At 52.1% G+C, this 21,437-nt stretch overlaps 1 protein-coding gene across 3 annotated transcripts in view; it reads left to right on the forward strand.

Moving 5' to 3' along the window:
* The window catches only part of PREX1 (phosphatidylinositol-3,4,5-trisphosphate dependent Rac exchange factor 1), a 129,926-nt gene that overhangs the window by 99,872 nt on the left and 8,617 nt on the right, over window positions 1-21,437 (forward strand). For all 3 annotated transcript variants that reach the window (XM_066588046.1, XM_066588048.1, XM_066588047.1), the window contains 4 exons: window positions 9,305-9,483; window positions 9,602-9,763; window positions 9,835-10,042; window positions 16,393-16,672. In XM_066588046.1, the coding sequence (XP_066444143.1) occupies window positions 9,305-9,483; window positions 9,602-9,763; window positions 9,835-10,042; window positions 16,393-16,672 (829 nt within the window). The remainder of the gene's footprint in view (window positions 1-9,304; window positions 9,484-9,601; window positions 9,764-9,834; window positions 10,043-16,392; window positions 16,673-21,437) is intronic.

The following is a 21,437-nucleotide window of genomic DNA, read 5'->3' on the forward strand; positions in this document are numbered from 1 at the left end:
AGATTACGCCCCCGTGATTTGCCCCTCCTCATAGTTTACGCCCCCGTGATTTGCCCCTCCTCACAGTTTACGCCCCCGTGATTTGCCCCTCCGCACGGTTTACGCCCCTGTGATTTACCGCCCCTCCTCACAGTTTACACCCCGGTGATTTGCCTCTCCTCGCGGTTTACGCCCCGGTGATTTGCCTCTCCTCGCGGTTTACGCCCCGGTGATTTGCCCCTCCGCACAGTTTACGCCCCGGTGATTTGCTCCTCCTCACAGTTTACACCCCCATGATTTGCCGCTCCTTACGGTTTACGGCCCTGTGATTTGCACCTCCTCACAGTTTACGCCCCTGTGATTTGCCCCTCCTCACAGTTTACACCCCCATGATTTGCCGCTCCTCACAGTTTACGCCCCTGTGATTTGCCCCTCCTCACAGTTTACACCCCCATGATTTGCCGCTCCTCACAGTTTACGTCTCAGTGATTTGCCCCTCTGCACGGTTTACACCCCGGTGATTTGCCCCTCCGCACAGTTTACGTCTCGATGATTTGCCCCTTTGCATGGTTTACACCCTGCGATTTGCCCCTCTTCACGGTTTACGCCCCGGTTATTTGCCCCTCCTCATAGTTTATGTCCCGGTGATTTGCCCCTCCGCACGGTTTACGTCTCAGTGATTTGCCCCTCCGCACGGTTTACGTCCCGATGATTTGCCCCTCCTCACAGTTTACGTCCTGGTGATTTGCCTCTCCGCACAGATTACGCCCCCGTGATTTGCCCCTCCTCATAGTTTACGCCCCCGTGATTTGCCCCTCCTCACAGTTTACGCCCCCGTGATTTGCCCCTCCGCACGGTTTACGCCCCTGTGATTTACCGCCCCTCCTCACAGTTTACACCCCGGTGATTTGCCTCTCCTCGCGGTTTACGCCCCGGTGATTTGCCTCTCCTCGCGGTTTACGCCCCGGTGATTTGCCCCTCCGCACAGTTTACGCCCCGGTGATTTGCTCCTCCTCACAGTTTACACCCCCATGATTTGCCGCTCCTTACGGTTTACGGCCCTGTGATTTGCACCTCCTCACAGTTTACGCCCCTGTGATTTGCCCCTCCTCACAGTTTACACCCCCATGATTTGCCGCTCCTCACAGTTTACGTCCCTGTGATTTGCCGCTCCTTACGGTTTACGTCCCTGTGATTTGCCGCTCCTTACGGTTTACGGCCCTGTGATTTGCCGCTCCTTACGGTTTACGGCCCTGTGATTTGCCGCTCCTTACGGTTTACGGCCCTGTGATTTGCCACTCCTTACGGTTTACGTCCCTGTGATTTGCACCTCTTCACAGTTTACGCCCCTGTGATTTGCCCCTCCTCGCAGTTTACTCCCCGGTGATTTGCTGCTCCTCGCTGTGTATGCCCTGGTGATTTGCCGCTCCTCACAGTTTACGCCCCCGTGATTTGCAGCTCCTTACGGTTTACGCCCCGGTGATTTGCCCTTCCGTGCAGTTTACGCCCCGATGATTTGCCCCTCCGCACGGTATACGTCCCAGAGATTTACTGCTCCTCACAGTTTACGCCCCAGTGATTTGCCCCTCCGCACGGTATACGTCCCAGAGATTTACTGCTCCTCACAGTTTACGCCCCAGTGATTTGTCCCTCCACATGGTTTACCCCCCGGTGATTTGCCCCTCCGCACAGTTTACGCCCTGGTAATTTGCCCCTCCGCACAGTTAACGCCCCGGTGATTTGCCCCTCCGCACAGTTTACACCCCTGTGATTTGCCCCGCCGCACACTTTACGCCCTGGTAATTTGCCCCTCCGCACAGTTTACGCCCTGGTAATTTGCCCCTCCGCACAGTTTACGCCCCGGTGATTTGCCCCTCCGCACAGTTTACGCCCCGGTGATTTGCCCCTCCGCACAGTTTACGCCCCGGTGATTTGCCCCTCCGCACAGTTTACGCCCCGGTGATTTGCCCCTCCGCACAGTTTACGCCCCGGTGATTTGCCCCTCCGCACAGTTTACGCCCCCATGATTTTCTGCTCCTCACGGTTTAAGCCCCCGTGATTTGCCCCTTCTCACAGTTTACGCCCCTGTGATTTGCCGCTCCTCATAGTTTACGCCCCGGTGATTTGCACCTACGCACAGTTTACGCCCCCCTGTGATTTGCCCCTCCGCACAGTTTACGCCCCCATGATTTGTCGCTCCTCATAGTGTACGCCCCGGTGATTTGCCCCTCTGCAAAGTTTACGCCCCGGTGATTTGCCCCTCCGCACGGTATATGCCCCGGTAATTTGCCCCTCTGCACAGTTTACGCCCCAGTGATTTGCCCCTCCGCACGGTTTACGCCCCAATGATTTGCCTCTCCTCACGGTTTACGCCCCGGTGATTTGCCCCTCCGCACGGTTTACGCCCCGGTGATTTGCCCCTCCGCACAGTTTACGCCCCTGTGATTTGCCCCTCCGCACAGTTTACGCCCCAATGATTTGCCGCTCCTCACAGTTTACGCCACCGTGATTTGCCCCTCCGCACAGTTTACGCCCCAATGATTTGCCACTCCTCACAGTTTACGCCCTGGTGATTTGCCCCTCCGCACAGTTTAGGCCCCCGTGATTTGCCCCTCCGCACGGTATATGCCCCCGTGATTTTCCCCTCCTCACAGTTTACGTCCCCGTGATTTGCCCCTCCTCACACTTTACGTCCCCGTGATTTGCCCCTCCTCACAGTTTACGTCCCCGGTGATTTGCCGCTCTTCACAATTTACGCCCCGGTGATTTGCCCCTTTTCACAGTTTACGCCCCGGTGATTTGCCCCTCTTCACAGTTTACGCCCCCGTGATTTGCCGCTCCTCACAGTTTACGTCCCGGTGATTTGCCCCTCCGCACGGTTTACGCCCCGCTGATTTGCCCCTTCTCACAGTATACACCCCAGTGATTTGCCCCTCCTCACAGTATACACCCCAGTGATTTGCCCCTCCTCACAGTTTACGCCCCAGTGATTTGCCCCTTCTCACAGTTTACGCCCCCGTGATTTGCCCCTCCTCACACTTTACGCCCCCATGATTTGCCCCTCCGCACAGTTTACGCCCCGGTGATTTGCCCCTTCGCACGGTTTACACCCCTGTGAATTACCGCCCCTCTTCACAGTTTACGCCCCGGTGATTTGCCCTTCCGCACAGTTTACGTCCCGGTGATTTGCCCCTCCGCACAGTTTACGCCCCCCCCCCACCCCCCCCCCCGTGATTTGCCTCTCCTCACAGTTTACGCCCCGGCGATTTGCCTCTTCTCACAGTTTACGCCTCGGCGATTTGCCTCTCCTCACAGTTTACGCCCCGGTGATTTGCCCCTCCGCAAAGATTACACCCTGGTGATTTGCCCCTCTGCACAGTTTACGCCCCTGTGATTTTCCCCTCCGCACGCTATATGCCCCGGTGATTTGCCCCTCCTCACAGTTTACGTCCCCGTGATTTGCCCCTCCTCACAGTTTACGTCCCCGTGATTTGCCCCTCCGCACAGTTTACGTCCCCGTGATTTGCCCCTTCTCACAGTTTACGCCCCCGTGATTTGCCCCTCCTCACATTTTACGCCCCGCTGATTTGCCCCTCCGCACAGTTTACGCCCCGGTGATTTGCCTCTCCTCACAGTTTACGCCCCGGTGATTTGCCCCTCCGCAAAGATTACACCCTGGTGATTTGCCCCTCTGCACAGTTTACGCCCCCGTGATTTGCCCCTCCGCACGCTATATGCCCCGGTGATTTGCCCCTCCTCACAGTTTACGTCCCCGTGATTTGCCCCTCCTCACAGTTTACGCCCCCGTGATTTGCCCCTCCGCACAGTTTACGCCCCCATGATTTGCCCCTCCGCACAGTTTACGCCCCCATGATTTGCCCTTCCGCACAGTTTACGCCCCGGTGATTTGCCCCTTCGCACGGTTTACACACCTGTGATTTATCGCCCCTCTTCACAGTTTACGCCCCCGTAATTTACCGCTCCGCACAGTTTACGCCCCGGTGGTTTGCCCCTTCGCACGGTTTACACACCTGTGATTTATCGCCCCTCTTCACAGTTTACGCCCCCGTAATTTACCGCTCCGCACAGTTTACGCACCGGTGATTTGCCCCTCCGCACGGTTTACGCCCCCGATGATTTACCGCTGCTCACAGTTGACGCCCCGCTGATTTGCCCCTCTGCACTGTTTACGCCCCGCTGATTTGCCCCTCTGCACTGTTTACGCCCCGCTGATTTGCCCCTCTTCACAGTTTACGCCCCGGTAATTTCCCCCTCTTCACAGTTTACGCCCCAGTGATTTGCCCCCCCCCCCCCCCCCCCGCACAGTTTAGGCCCCCGTGATTTGCCCCTCCTCACAGTTTACGCCCCAGTGATTTGCCCCTTCTCACAGTTTACGCCCCCGATGATTTACCGCTGCTGACAGTTTACGCCCCGCTGATTGCCCATCTGCACGGTTTACGCCCCGGCGATTTGCCCCTCTTCACAGTTTACGCCCCGGCGATTTGCCCCTCTTCACAGTTTACGCCCCAGTGATTTGCCCCTCCGCACAGTTTAGGCCCCCGTGATTTGCCCCCCCTCAGTTTACGCCCCCGTGATTTGCCCCTTCGCACGGTTTACGCCCCGATGAATTACCCCTCCGCACGGTTTACGCCCCGATGAATTACCCCTCCGCACGGTTTACGCCCCGCTGATTTGCCCCTCCTCACAGTATACGCCCCAGTGATTTGCTCCTCCTCACAGTTTACGCCCCGGTGATTTGCCCCTCCTCACAGTTTACGCCCCGCTGATTTGCCCCTCCTCACAGTATACGCCCCAGTGATTTGCCCCTCCTCACAGTATACGCCCCAGTGATTTGCCCCTCCTCACAGTTTACGCCCCAGTGATTTTCCCCTTCTCACAGTTTACGCCCCTGTGACTCGCCCCTCCTCACAGTTTACGCCCCCATGATTTGCCCCTCCGCACAGTTTACGCCCTGGTGATTTGTCCCTTCGCACGGTTTACACCTCTGTGATTTACCGCCCCTCCTCACAGTTTACGCCCCCATGATTTGCCGCTCCTCACAGTTTACGCCCCAGTGATTTGCCCCTCCGCACAGTTTACGCCCTGTGATTTGCCGCTCCTCACAGTTTACGCCCCCGTGATTTGCCGCTCCTCACAGTTTACACCCCCGTGATTTGCCACTCCTCATAGTTTACGCCCCCGTGATTTGCCACTCCTCATAGTTTACGCCCCCGTGATTTGCCCCTCCTCACAGTTTACGCCCCGGTGATTTGACCCTCCGCACGCTTTACGCTACTGTGATTTACCGCCCCTCTTCGCGGTTTACGCCCCAGTGATATACCGCTTCTCACAGTTTACGCCCCAGTGATTTGCTCCTCCGCACGGTATATGCCCCAGTGATTTGCCCCTTTGCATGGTTTACGCCCTATGATTTGCCCCTCCTCACAGTTTACGCCCCGGTGATTTGCCCCTCCGCACAGTTTACGCCCCGGTGATTTGCCCCTCCTCACAGTTTACGCCCCCATGATTTTCCGCTCCTCACAGTTTACGCCCCGGTGATTTGCCCCTCGGCACAGTTTACGCCCTGGTGATTTGCCCCTCGGCACAATTTACGCCCCGGTGATTTGCCCCTCCTCACAGTTTACGCCCCTATGATTTTCCGCTCCTCACAGTTTACGCCCCGGTGATTTGCCCCTCCTCACAGTTTACGCCCCGTGATTTGCCGCTTCCCACAGTTTACGCCCCGTGATTTGCCGCTTCCCACAGTTTACGCCCCGTGATTTGCCCCTCCTCACAGTTTACGCCCCCGTGATTTGACACTCCGCACGGTATATTCCCCCGGTGATTTGCCGCTCCTCACAGTTTACGCCCTGGGGATTTGCCCCTCCGCACAGTTTACACCTTGGTGATTTGCCCCTCCGCACAGTTTACGCCCCCATGATTTGCCCCTCCGCGCAGTTTACACCTTGGTGATTTGCCCCTCCGCACAGTTTACGCCCCCGTGATTTGCCGCTCCTCACAGTTTACCCCCCCGTGATTTGCCGCTCCTCACAGTTTACCCCCCCCCCGTGATTTGCCGCTCCTCACTTTTTACGCCCCCGTAATTTGCCGCTCCTCACAGATTAGGCCCCCGTGATTTGCCCCTCCTCAAAGTTTACACCCCGTGATTTGCCCCTCCTGACAGTTTACGCCCCGGTGATTTGACCCTCCGCACGGTTTACGCCCCTGTGATTTACCGCCCCTCTTCGCGGTTTACATCCCGGTGATTTACCGCTCCTCACAGTTTACGTCCCGTGATTTGCCTCTCATCACGGTTTACGTCCCGGCGATTTGCGCCTCTGCACGGTTTATGCCCCAGTGATTTGCCTCTCCTCACAGTTTACGTCCCGGCGATTTGCGCCTCTGCACGGTTTACGCCCTGGTGATTTGCCGCTCCTCACAGTTTACGCCCCGGTGATTTGCCCCTCCTCACAGTTTACGCCCCGGCGATTTGCCTCTCCTCACAGTTTACGCCCCGGTGATTTGCCCCTCCGCAAAGATTACACCCTGGTGATTTGCCCCTCTGCACAGTTTACGCCCCCGTGATTTGCCCCTCCGCACGGTATATGCCCCGGTGATTTGCCCCTACTCACAGTTTACGTCCCCGTGATTTGCCCCTCCTCACAGTTTACGCCCCGGTGATTTGCCCCTCCGCACAGTTTACGCCCCGGTGATTTACTGCTCCTCACAGTTTACGCCCCAGTGATTTGCCCCTCCGCACAGTTTACGCCCCGTGATTTGCAGCTCCTCACAGTTTACGCCCCCGTGATTTGTCCCTCCTCACATTTTACGCCCCGGTGATTTGACCCTCCGCACGCTTTACGCCCCTGTGATTTACCGCCCCTCTTCGCGGTTTACGCCCTGGTGATTTACCGCTCGTCACAGTTTATACCTCGGCGATTTGCCCCTCCGCATGGTTTACGCCCCGCTGATATGCCGCTTCTCACAGTTTACGCCCCGCTGATATGCCGCTTCTCACAGTTTACGCCCCAGTGATTTGCTCCTCCGCACGGTATATGCCCCAGTGATTTGCCCCTTTGCATGTTTTACGCCCTGTGATTTGCCTCTCCTCACAGTTTACGCCCCGGTAATTTGCCCCTCCGCACAGTTTACGCCCCGGTGATTTGCCCCTCCTCACAGTTTACACCCCCATGATTTTCTGCTCCTCACAGTTTATGCCGCGGTGATTTGCCCCTCCGCAAAGTTTACGCCCCGGTGATTTGCCGCTTCCCACAGTTTACGCCCCGGTGATTTGCCGCTCCTCAGAGTTTACGCCCCGGTGATTTGCCCCTCGGCACAGTTTACGCCCTGGTGATTTGCCCCTCGGCACAGTTTATGCCCCGGTGATTTGCCCCTCCTCACAGTTTACGCCCCCATGATTTTCCGCTCCTCACAGTTTACGCCCCGGGGATTTGTCCCTCGGCACAGTTTACGCCCTGGTGATTTGCCCCTCGGCACAGTTTATGCCCCGGTGATTTGCCCCTCCTCACAGTTTACGCCCCCATGATTTTCCGCTCCTCACAATTTACGCCCCGGGGATTTGTCCCTCCGCACAGTTTACACCTTGGTGATTTGCTCCTCCGCACAGTTTACGCCCCTGTGATTTGACCCTCCGCACGGTTTTCGCCCCTATGATTTACCGCCCCTCTTCGCGGTTTACACCCCGGTGATTTACCGCTCCTCACAGTTTACGCCCCAGTGATTTGACACTCCGCACGGTATATTCCCCCGATGATTTGCCGCTCCTCACAGTTTACGCCCCGGGGATTTGCCCCTCCGCACAGTTTACACCTTGGTGATTTGCCCCTCCGCACAGTTTACACCTTGGTGATTTGCCCCTCCGCACAGTTTACGCCCCCATGATTTGCCCCTCCGCGCAGTTTACACCTTGGTGATTTGTCCCTCCGCACAGTTTACCCCCCCGTGATTTGCCGCTCCTCACAGTTTACCTCCCCCCCCCCCATGATTTGCCGCTCCTCACTGTTTACCCCCCCGTGATTTGCCGCTCCTCACTGTTTACCCCCCCGTGATTTGCCGCTCCTCACTGTTTACCCCCCCGTGATTTGCCGCTCCTCACTGTTTACCCCCCCCCCCCGTGATTTGCCGCTCCTCACTGTTTACGCCCCCGTGATTTGCCGCTCCTCACAGTTTACCCCCCCCCCCCCGTGATTTGCCGCTCCTCACTGTTTACCCCCCCGTGATTTGCCGCTCCTCACTGTTTACCCCCCCGTGATTTGCCGCTCCTCACTGTTTACCCCCCCGTGATTTGCCGCTCCTCACTGTTTACCCCCCCGTGATTTGCCGCTCCTCACTGTTTACCCCCCCGTGATTTGCCGCTCCTCACTGTTTACCCCCCCGTGATTTGCCGCTCCTCACTGTTTACGCCCCCGTGATTTGCCGCTCCTCACTGTTTACGCCCTCGTGATTTGCCGCTCCTCACAGTTTACGCCCTCGTGATTTGCCTCTCCTCACAGTTTACGTCCCGGCGATTTGCGCCTCTGCACGGTTTACGCCCTGGTGATTTGCCGCTCCTCAGAGTTTACGCCCCAGTGATTTGCCGCTCCTCAGAGTTTACGCCCCAGTAATTTGCCGCTCCTCAGAGTTTACGCCCCAGTGATTTGCCCCTCCTCACAGTTTACGCCCCGGTGATTTGACCCTCCGCACGGTTTACGCCCCTGTGATTTACCGCCCCTCTTCGCGGTTTACACCCCGGTGATTTACCGCTCCTCACAGTTTACGTCCCAGTGATTTACTGCTCCTCACAGTTTACGCCCCAGTGATTTGCCTCTCATCACGGTTTACGTCCCGGCGATTTGCGCCTCTGCACGGTTTACGCCCCAGTGATTTGCCTCTCCTCACGGTTTACGCCCCAGTGATTTGCCGCTCCTCACAGTTTACGCCCCGGTGATTTGCTCCCTCTCACAGTTTACGCCCCGGTGATATGCCCCTCCTCACAGTTTACGCCCCGGTGATTTGCCCCTCCTCACAGTTTACACCCCGCTGATTTGCCGCTCCTCTCAGTTTACACCCCGGTGATTTGACGGTCCTCACAGTTTACGCCCCGGTGATTTGCCCCCCCCCTCCCCCCCTCCCGCACAGTTTTGCGCCCCGGTGATTTGCCCCTCCTCACAGTTTACACCCCGCTGATTTGCCGCTCCTCTCAGTTTACACCCCGGTGATTTGACGCTCCTCACAGTTTACGCCCCAGTGATTTGCCCCTCCCACATGGCGCACACCCTGCTTTGAGCTGATGATTTGACATTTCTGGCTCCTCCTTCCTCCGCAGACACCGCCCCTTGCCCCCCCTCTTCCATAATGGAAGACGCACCACGCATTAACCTGACTGTGGAGAATGTCCATCTGGAGCACGGCGTCGTCTACGAGTACGTCAGCACCGCGGGGATGAAGTGCCACGTCCTGGAGAAGGTGGTGGAACCTCGTGGCTCGTTCGGAATCACTGCTAAGGTAAGAGGACGAGCGCTGCTGATCTCCAGAGATCGTCCAATCAGATGCTGAGTGTTCATAGTGTGATCACATGACTCACGGCGGCCTAACATCCGTCCGTATCGCGTCTTATCTGCAGATTCTTCAGGTTTTTATCGCGGACGACATTCAGTTTGTGCAGAACTGTACGCGACTCATCGCCACGAGCAAATCCGTGATTACCATGCCACAGTACGAGTTCCGCCATATCTGCGACACCAAACTGGAGAACATCAGCCGCCGAATCAGCAGCTACCAGGAGGTAAGAAGTCTGTAGCCCCTCCCCCTTCCTGGACGCCACAGGCTCCGCCTCCTCACTCTCATCGCTCTCAGTTTGCAGAGGAGCTGAGGATGAAGGTCAGTCCGTCCTTTAAGCAGACCACAAGTGACCACCACCCGCTGCAGAGCATGGACTTCTGCCCCACCAACTGTCAAATCAGCATCATGGAGGTGTCCTACCCCAAGACCACCACCGTGGGGCGCTCCTTCAGCATCCGCTTTGGACGGAAAAACTCCTTCTTCGGCCTCGATCCAGACCAAGGTAAGACAAGTCAAGTCATGTTATCAGTGTGGACCAAGGGCATGAAGAATAGTGAGTGCAGCTCTGGGGTATAATACAGATGTAACTCAGGGTCAGTACAGGATAAGTAATGTATGTACACAGTGACTCCACCAGCAGAATAGTGAGTGCAGCTCTGGAGTATAATACAGGATGTAACTCAGGGTCAGTACAGGATAAGTAATGTATGTACACAGTGACTCCACCAGCAGAATAGTGAGTGCAGCTCTGGAGTATAATACAGGATGTAACTCAGGATCAGTACAGGATAAGTAATGTATGTACACAGTGACTCTACCAGCAGAATAGTGAGTGCAGCTCTGGAGTATAATACAGGATGTAACTCAGGATCAGTACAGGATAAGTAATGTATGTACACAGTGACTCCACCAGCAGAATAGTGAGTGCAGCTCTGGGGTATAATACTGGATGTAACTCAGGATCAGTACAGGATAAGTAATGTATGTACACAGTGACTCCATCGGCAGGATAGTGAGTGCAGCTCTGGGGTATAATACAGGATGTAACGCAGGAGCAGTACAGGATAAGTAATGTATGTACACAGTGACTCCACCAGCAGAATAGGGAGTGCAGCTCTGGAGTATAATACAGGATGTAACTCAGGATCAGTACAGGATAAGTAATGTATGTACACAGTGACTCCATCGGCAGAATAGTGAGTGCAGCTCTGGAGTATAATACAGGATGTAACTCAGGATCAGTACAGGATAAGTAATGTATGTATACAGTGACTCCACCAGCAGAATAGTGAGTGCAGCTCTGGAGTATAATACAGGATGTAACTCAGGATCAGTACAGGATAAGTAATGTATGTACACAGTGACTCCACCAGCAGCAGAATAGTGAGTGCAGCGATGGAGGACAGGATAAGTAATGTATGTACACAGTGACTCCACCAGCAGAATAGCGAGTGCAGCTCTGGAGTATAATACATGATGTGACTCAGGATCAGTACAGGATAAGTAATGTATGTACACAGTGACTCCACCAGCAGCAGAATAGTGAGTGCAGCTCTGGAGTATAATACAGGATAAGTAATGTATGTACACAGTGACTCCACCAGCAGAATAGTGAGTGCAGCTCCGGAGTATAATACAGGGTGTAACTCAGGAGCAGTACAGGATAAGTAATGTATATACACAGTGACTCCACAGGCAGAATAGTGAGTACAGCTCTGGAGTATAATACAGGATGTAACTCGGGAGCAATACAGGATAAGTAATGTATGTACACAGTGACTCCACCGGCAGAATAGTGAGTGCAGCTCTGGAGTATAATACAGGAAAAGTAATGTATGTACACAGTGACCCCACCAGCAGAATAGTGAGTGCAGCTCTGGAGTATAATACAGGATGTAGCTCAGGAGCAGTACAGGATAAGTAATGTATGTACACAGTGACTCCACCAGCAGAATAGTGAGTGCAGCTCTGGGGTATAATACAGGATGTAACTCAGGATCAGTACAGGATAAGTAATGTATGTACACAGTGACTCCACCAGCAGCAGAATAGTGAGTGCAGCTCTGGAGTATAATACAGGATGCAACTCAGAAGTAGTACAGGATAAGTAATGTATGTACACAGTGACTCCACAGGCAGAATATTGAGTACAGCTCTGGAGTATAATACAGGATGTAACTCAGGATCAGTACAGGATAAGTAATGTATGTGCACAGTGACTCCACCAGCAGAATAGTGAGTGCAGCTCTGGAGTATAATACAGGATGTAACTCTGGAGCAATACAGGATAAGTAATGTATGTACACAGTGACTCCACCGGCAGAATAGTGAGTGCAGCTCTGGAGTATAATACAGGATAAGTAATGTATGTACACAGTGACCCCACCAGCAGAATAGTGAGTGCAGCTCTGGAGTATAATAGAGGATGTAACTCAGGATCAGTACAGGATAAGTAATGTATGTACACAGTGACTCCACCAGCAGAATAGTGAGTGCAGCTCTGGGGTATAATACAGGATGTAACTCAGGAGCAGTACAGGATAAGTAATGTATGTACACAGTAACTCCACCAGCAGAATAGTGAGTGCAGCTCTGGAGTATAATACAGGATGTAACTCAGGATCAGTACAGGATAAGTAATGTATGTACACAGTGACTCCATCGGCAGGATAGTGAGTGCAGCTCTGGGGTATAATACAGGATGTAACGCAGGAGCAGTACAGGATAAGTAATGTATGTACACAGTGACTCCACCAGCAGAATAGGGAGTGCAGCTCTGGAGTATAATACAGGATGTAACTCAGGATCAGTACAGGATAAGTAATGTATGTACACAGTGACTCCATCGGCAGAATAGTGAGTGCAGCTCTGGAGTATAATACAGGATGTAACTCAGGATCAGTACAGGATAAGTAATGTATGTATACAGTGACTCCACCAGCAGAATAGTGAGTGCAGCTCTGGAGTATAATACAGGATGTAACTCAGGATCAGTACAGGATAAGTAATGTATGTACACAGTGACTCCACCAGCAGCAGAATAGTGAGTGCAGCGATGGAGGACAGGATAAGTAATGTATGTACACAGTGACTCCACCAGCAGAATAGCGAGTGCAGCTCTGGAGTATAATACATGATGTGACTCAGGATCAGTACAGGATAAGTAATGTATGTACACAGTGACTCCACCAGCAGCAGAATAGTGAGTGCAGCTCTGGAGTATAATACAGGATAAGTAATGTATGTACACAGTGACTCCACCAGCAGAATAGTGAGTGCAGCTCCGGAGTATAATACAGGGTGTAACTCAGGAGCAGTACAGGATAAGTAATGTATGTACACAGTGACTCCACCAGCAGAATAGTGAGTGCAGCTCTGGAGTATAATACAGGAAAAGTAATGTATGTACACAGTGACCCCACCAGCAGAATAGTGAGTGCAGCTCTGGAGTATAATACAGGATGTAGCTCAGGAGCAGTACAGGATAAGTAATGTATGTACACAGTGACTCCACCAGCAGAATAGTGAGTGCAGCTCTGGGGTATAATACAGGATGTAACTCAGGATCAGTACAGGATAAGTAATGTATGTACACAGTGACTCCACCAGCAGCAGAATAGTGAGTGCAGCTCTGGAGTATAATACAGGATGCAACTCAGAAGTAGTACAGGATAAGTAATGTATGTACACAGTGACTCCACAGGCAGAATATTGAGTACAGCTCTGGAGTATAATACAGGATGTAACTCAGGATCAGTACAGGATAAGTAATGTATGTGCACAGTGACTCCACCAGCAGAATAGTGAGTGCAGCTCTGGAGTATAATACAGGATGTAACTCTGGAGCAATACAGGATAAGTAATGTATGTACACAGTGACTCCACCGGCAGAATAGTGAGTGCAGCTCTGGAGTATAATACAGGATAAGTAATGTATGTACACAGTGACCCCACCAGCAGAATAGTGAGTGCAGCTCTGGAGTATAATAGAGGATGTAACTCAGGATCAGTACAGGATAAGTAATGTATGTACACAGTGACTCCACCAGCAGAATAGTGAGTGCAGCTCTGGGGTATAATACAGGATGTAACTCAGGAGCAGTACAGGATAAGTAATGTATGTACACAGTAACTCCACCAGCAGAATAGTGAGTGCAGCTCTGGAGTATAATACAGGATGTAACTCAGGATCAGTACAGGATAAGTAATGTATGTACACAGTGACTCCACCAGCAGAATAGTGAGTGCAGCTCTGGAGTATAATACAGGATGTAACTCAGGATCAGTACAGGATAAGTAATGTATGTACACAGTGACTCCACCAGCAGAATAGTGAGTGCAGCTCTGGGGTATAATACAGGATGTAACTCAGGAGCAGTACAGGATAAGTAATGTATGTACACAGTGACTCCACCAGCAGAATAGTGAGTGCAGCTCTGGAGTATAATACAGGATGTAACTCAGGAGCAGTACAGGATAAGTAATGTATGTACACAGTAACTCCACCAGCAGAATAGTGAGTGCAGCTCTGGGGTATAATACAGGATGTAACTCAGGATCAGTACAGGATAAGTAATGTATGTACACAGTGACTCCACCAGCAGAATAGTGAGTGCAGCTCTGGGGTATAATACAGGATGTAACTCAGGAGCAGTACAGGATAAGTAATGTATGTACACAGTGACTCCACCAGCAGAATAGTGAGTGCAGCTCTGGAGTATAATACAGGATGTAACTCAGGAGCAGTACAGGATAAGTAATGTATGCACACAGTAACTCCACCAGCAGAATAGTGAGTGCAGCTCTGGAGTATAATACAGGATGTAACTCAGGAGCAGTACAGGATAAGTAATGTATGTACACAGTAACTCCACCAGCAGAATAGGGAGTGCAGCTCTGGGGTATAATACAGGATGTAACTCAGGATCAGTACAGGATAAGTAATGTATGTACACAGTGACTCCACCAGCAGAATAGTGAGTGCAGCTCTGGAGTATAATACAGGATGTAACTCAGGGTCAGTACAGGATAAGTAATGTATGTACACTGTGACTCCACCAGCAGAATAGTGAGTGCAGCTCTGGGGTATAATACAGGATGTAACTCAGGAGCAGTACAGGATAAGTAATGTATGTACACAGTGACTCCACCAGCAGAATAGTGAGTGCAGCTCTGGAGTATAATACAGGATGTAACTCAGGAGCAGTACAGGATAAGTAATGTATGTACACAGTAACTCCACCAGCAGAATAGTGAGTGCAGCTCTGGAGTATAATACAGGATGTAACTCAGGGTCAGTACAGGATAAGTAATGTATGTACACAGTGACTCCACCAGCAGAATAGTGAGTGCAGCTCTGGGGTATAATACAGGATGTAACTCAGGGTCAGTACAGGATAAGTAATGTATGTACACAGTGACTCCACCAGCAGAATAGTGAGTGCAGCTCTGGGGTATAATACAGGTTGTAACTCAGGAGCAGTACAGGATAAGTAATGTATGTACACAGTAACTCCACCAGCAGAATAGTGAGTGCAGCTCTGGGGTATAATACAGGATGTAACTCAGGATCAGTACAGGATAAGTAATGTATGTACACAGTGACTCCACCAGCAGAATAGTGAGTGCAGCTCTGGAGTATAATATAGGATGTAACTCAGGATCAGTACAGGATAAGTAATGTATGTACACAGTAACTCCACCAGCAGAATAGTGAGTGCAGCTCTGGAGTATAATACAGGATGTAACTCAGGATCAGTACAGGATAAGTAATGTATGTACACAGTGACTCCACCAGCAGAATAGTGAGTGCAGCTCTGGAGTATAATATAGGATGTAACTCAGGATCAGTACAGGATAAGTAATGTATGTACACAGTAACTCCACCAGCAGAATAGTGAGTGCAGCTCTGGAGTATAATACAGGATGTAACTCAGGATCAGTACAGGATAAGTAATGTATGTACACAGTGACTCCACCAGCAGAATAGTGAGTGCAGCTCTGCAGTATAATACAGGATAACTAATGCAATTTCATGTATTAGGTTATTATTGTTTATTCACCTGTGTTTTAAAATGGCTGACAACAGAAAACAGTACAGATAGTCCCCGACTTGTGAACATTCGAGTTACGAATTTCGCTAGATACGAACTATCTGTCCTGCACAGTATGATGTCATGCTATGGCACAGTATGATGTCATGCTATGGCATTACATCATACTGTGCAGGGATCGGGCAGGCCTCTATCAAGCCTGATAGCAGCCTGTCCGGTCAGATCGCGGTTGCTGGGCAGCCGGGGGTCTTCTGAAAGGCCCTGGGGCTGTCTATGCAGAGCGCCTATTAAGCCGTGCGCTTGATGGGCACTCTGCATAGGCAGCCCTGGGGCCTTTCAGGAGGTCCCCGGCTGCCTAGCAACCACACAGCGTCCCGCGATCTCATCGTGGGACGCTGTACGGGCCCCCTGAACGTCGGGTGCCGGCTGTTCTTACAGCGGGCACCCGGCGGCAGCAGTACCGATGAGCCGCGCCGCTCGTCAGAACTGTTAACACTCTAAATACCGCTGTCAGAGCGCTATTTAAAGTGTTAACAGTTCCGACAAGCGGCGCGGCTCATCGGAACCGCTGCGGCCGGGTGCCCGCTGTAAGAACAGCCGGCACCCGACGTTGTATGGAGCGGGATCCACCCGCGATCCCGCTCCCTACTACCATGTGTTCGACTTGCGAACAAATCGACTTGCGAACGGGCTCCCGGAACGGAACCTGTTGGTAAGTCGGGGGCCACCTCTACTGTTTTTCTCTGAAGCTGCAGTACTCTGATTTACACTTGGGTGTCATCTGTCTTTGTGTCCGCAGTTGGCACCTTAAGCCCGATGATGTACTCCCAGCACTGTATGTCCAGTATGGCGGCTCCGGCCTGGAGGGGCCTCGGCGTGAAGGACGATGACGGGATGAGTGGCGGATGTCTGGATGGGGGCATCCCTCATATGAACGGCGGGGTGATGAGCGAGGAGCGGGGTCTGAGCCATCTGCTCAAGCAGGAGGACACGGAGATCCAGGATGCCTACCTGCAGCTCTTCAACAAGCTGGACGTGGCCGTCAAGGAGATGAAGCATTATGTCACCCAGATCAACAAGTGAGGCTCCTGTCCGACACGTCCCCAAATCCCTTTTCTGCTATTCGGGGTGGTGGAGGGCCCCCCCCCCCCCCCCCCCCCTCCCCGGAGACCGAGGAAGACCAATCTATTGAACTGCATTCATTCTTAGGACCTCTACTGTCCGGCCCGGCAATGTTACCTGCGCTGATACATTGTAACAATCTATCAGAACAGAAGGGAACAAACCCTCAGCTGTGACAAGTGTGTCAGAGGGTAATGCACTCCTGAATATAAGGTTCCTCAAATTAGGAGGTTTGCCAGTAACACAGAAGCCGAGGGTCCGGGAAAAAGGTTTTCAGATAAAGACTATTCAGATTAAGAATATTTCAGGAGGCTAAAACTAAAAGGGTTCTTCCATGACAGACAGGACACAGGACCTTCAAGAACTCAAACACAGGAGAAACTATGGGCCAAGAAGACATCTGATTGGACCCCCCTACAGCAGACTGACACCAGACACTACACCAGACTGACACCAGATACTACACCAGACCGACACCAGATACTACACCAGACTGACACCAGACACTACACCAGACTGACACCAGATACTACACCAGACTGAAACAAGACACTACACCAGACTGACACCAGATACTACACCAGACTGACACCAGACACTGCACCAGACTGACACCAGACACTACACCAGACTGACACCAGATACTACACCAGACTGAAACAAGACACTACACCAGACACTACACCAGACTGACACCAGACACTACACCAGACTGACACCAGATACTACACCAGACTGAAACAAGACACTACACCAGACTGACACCAGATACTACACCAGACTGACACCAGACACTGCACCAGACTGACACCAGACACTACACCAGACTGACACCAGATACTACACCAGACTGAAACAAGACACTACACCAGACTGACACCAGATACTACACCAGACCGACACCAGATACTACACCAGACTGACACCAGATACTACACCAGACTGACACCAGACACTACACCAGACTGACACCAGATACTACACCAGACTGACACCAGATACTACACCAGACTGACACCAGATACTACACCAGACTGACACCAGATACTACACCAGACTGACACCAGATACTACACCAGACTGACACCAGATACTACACCAGACTGACACCAGATACTACACCAGACTGACACCAGATACTACACCAGACTGACACCAGATACTACACCAGACTGACACCAGATACTACACCAGACTGACACCAGACACTACACCAGACTGACACCAGACACTACACCAGACTGACACCAGATACTACACCAGACTGACACCAGATACTACACCAGACTGACACCAGATACTACACCAGACTGACACCAGATACTACACCAGACTGACACCAGACACTACACCAGACTGACACCAGATACTACAGCAGACTGACACCAGACACTACACCAGACTGACACCAGACACTACACCAGACTGACACCAGACACTACACCAGACTGACACCAGACACTACACCAGACTGACACCAGACACTACACCAGACACTACACCAGACACTACACCAGACACTACACCAGACAGACACCAGACACTACACCAGACACTACACCAGACTGACACCAGACACTACACCAGACTGACACCAGACACTACACCAGACACTACACCAGACTGACACCAGACACTACACCAGACTGACACCAGACACTACACCAGACCGACACCAGACACTACACCAGACCGACACCAGATACTACACCAGACACTACACCAGACACTACACCAGACACTACACCAGACACTACACCAGACACTACACCAGACACTACACCAGACTGACACCAGATACTACACCAGACCGACACCAGATACTACACCAGACTGACACCAGATACTACACCAGACTGACACCAGATACTACACCAGACTGACACCAGATACTACACCAGACTGACACCAGATACTACACCAGACTGACACCAGACACTACACCAGACTGACACCAGACACTACACCAGACTGACACCAGATACTACACCAGACTGACACCAGATACTACACCAGACTGACACCAGATACTACACCAGACTGACACCAGATACTACACCAGACTGACACCAGATACTACACCAGACTGACACCAGACTGACACCAGACACTACACCAGACTGACACCAGATACTACAGCAGACTGACACCAGACACTACACCAGACACTACACCAGACCGACACCAGACACTACACCAGACCGACACCAGACACTACACCAGACTGACACCAAACACTACACCAGACACTACACCAGACACGACACCAGACGCGACACCAGACGCGACACCAGACGCGACACCGGATACTACACCAGGCTGACACCGGACACTACACCGGACACTACACCGGACACTACACCAGAGACTGACACCAGAGACTGACACCAGAGACTGACACCAGAGACTGACACCAGAGACTGACACCAGAGACTGACACCAGAGACTGACACCAGAGACTGACACCAGAGACTGACACCAGAGACTGACACCAGAGACTGACACCAGAGACTGACACCAGAGACTGACACCAGAGACTGACACCAGAGACTGACACCAGAGACTGACACCAGAGACTGACACCAGAGACTGACACCAGAGACTGACACCAGAGACTGACACCAGAGACTGACACCAGAGACTGACACCAGAGACTGACACCAGAGACTGACACCAGAGACTGACACCAGAGACTGACACCAGAGACTGACACCAGAGACTGACACCAGAGACTGACACCAGAGACTGACACCAGAGACTGACACCAGAGACTGACACCAGAGACTGACACCAGAGACTGACACCAGAGACTGACACCAGAGACTGACACCAGAGACTGACACCAGAGACTGACACCAGAGACTGACACCAGAGACTGACACCAGAGACTGACACCAGAGACTCACACCAGAGACTCACACCAGAGACTGACACCAGAGACTGACACCAGAGACTGACACCCCACCTCAACTGGTGACCAAATTACCAGAGCCACCAGGAGACCCAGGTATCACCAGAGCCACCAGGAGACCCAGGTATCACCAGAGCCACCAGGAGACCCAGGTATCACCAGAGCCACCAGGAGACCCAGGTATCACCAGAGCCACCAGGAGACCCAGGTATCACCAGAGCCACCAGGAGACCCAGGTATCACCAGAGCCACCAGGAGACCCAGGTATCACCAGAGCCACCAGGAGACCCAGGTATCACCAGAGCCACCAGGAGACCCAGGTATCACCAGAGCCACCAGGAGACCCAGGAATCCACCAGAGCCACCAGGAGATTTAGAAATCAACTACACCAATACAAGGAGAAGGAAGGAAAAAAAACAGTCGTGTGCCTCTAGTAGTGACCTACAATTCACAGCTAGAGGTACTAAGGAAGACTGCAAAGAAACTCCATCATACCTACACATGGATGACCGTCTGACCACCATATTCCCGGACACTTCTCTTTTATGTTACAGGCAACCTCCAAGTCTGAGGAACTGTATAATCAGGAGTGCATTGTCCTCTGACACACAAAAAGGGACTTGTAACTGTGATGTAAGGAGCTGTCAGCAGGTCTTACATGTACGGACCGCGGACAGGATACATAACCCCAACACACAGCAGGACTATAAGATCCCTGTAATGTAAGGAGCTGTAAGACCTGCTGACATGTACGGACCGCGGACAGGATACATAACCCCAACACACAGCAGGACTATAAGATCCCTGTAATGTAAGGAGCTGTAAGACCTGCTGACATGTACGGACCGCGGACAGGATACATAACCCCAACACACAGCAGGACTATAAGATCCTTGTAATGTAAGGAGCTGTAAGACCTGCTGACATGTACGGACCGCGGACAGGATACAGATCCCCAACACACAGCAGGACTATAAGATCCCTGTAATGTAAGGAGCTGTACGACCTGCTGACATGTACGGACCGCAGACAGGATACATAACCCCAACACACAGCAGGACTATAAGATCCCTGTAATGTAAGGAGCTGTAAGACCTGCTGACATGTACGGACCGCGGACAGGATACATAACCCCAACACACAGCAGGACTATAAGATCCCTGTAATGTAAGGAGCTGTAAGACCTGCTGACATGTACGGACCGCGGACAGGATACATAACCCCAACACACAGCAGGACTATAAGATCCCTGTAATGTAAGGAGCTGTAAGACCTGCTGACATGTACGGACCGCGGACAGGATACAGATCCCCAACACACAGCAGGACTATAAGATCCCTGTAATGTAAGGAGCTGTAAGACCTGCTGACATGTACAGACCGCGGACAGGATACATAACCCCAACACACAGCAGGACTATAAGATCCTTGTAATGTAAGGAGCTTTAAGACCTGCTGACATGTACGGACCGCCGACAGGATACATAACCCCAACACACAGCAGGACTATAAGATCCCTGTAATGTAAGGAGCTGTAAGACCTGCTGACATGTACGGACCGCGGACAGGATACAGATCCCCAACACACAGCAGGACTATAAGATCCCTGTAATGTAAGGAGCTGTAAGACCTGCTGACATATACGGACCGCCGACAGGATACATAACCCCAACACACAGCAGGACTATAAGATCCCTGTAATGTAAGGAGCTGTAAGACCTGCTGACATGTACGGACCGCGGACAGGATACATAACCCCAACACACAACAGGACTATAAGATCCCGGGGACATTGTCATGTTCCACGTCTG

This window comes from Eleutherodactylus coqui, chromosome 13 (assembly GCF_035609145.1).
Source record: "Eleutherodactylus coqui strain aEleCoq1 chromosome 13, aEleCoq1.hap1, whole genome shotgun sequence".
Taxonomy (NCBI): Eukaryota; Metazoa; Chordata; class Amphibia; order Anura; family Eleutherodactylidae; genus Eleutherodactylus; species Eleutherodactylus coqui.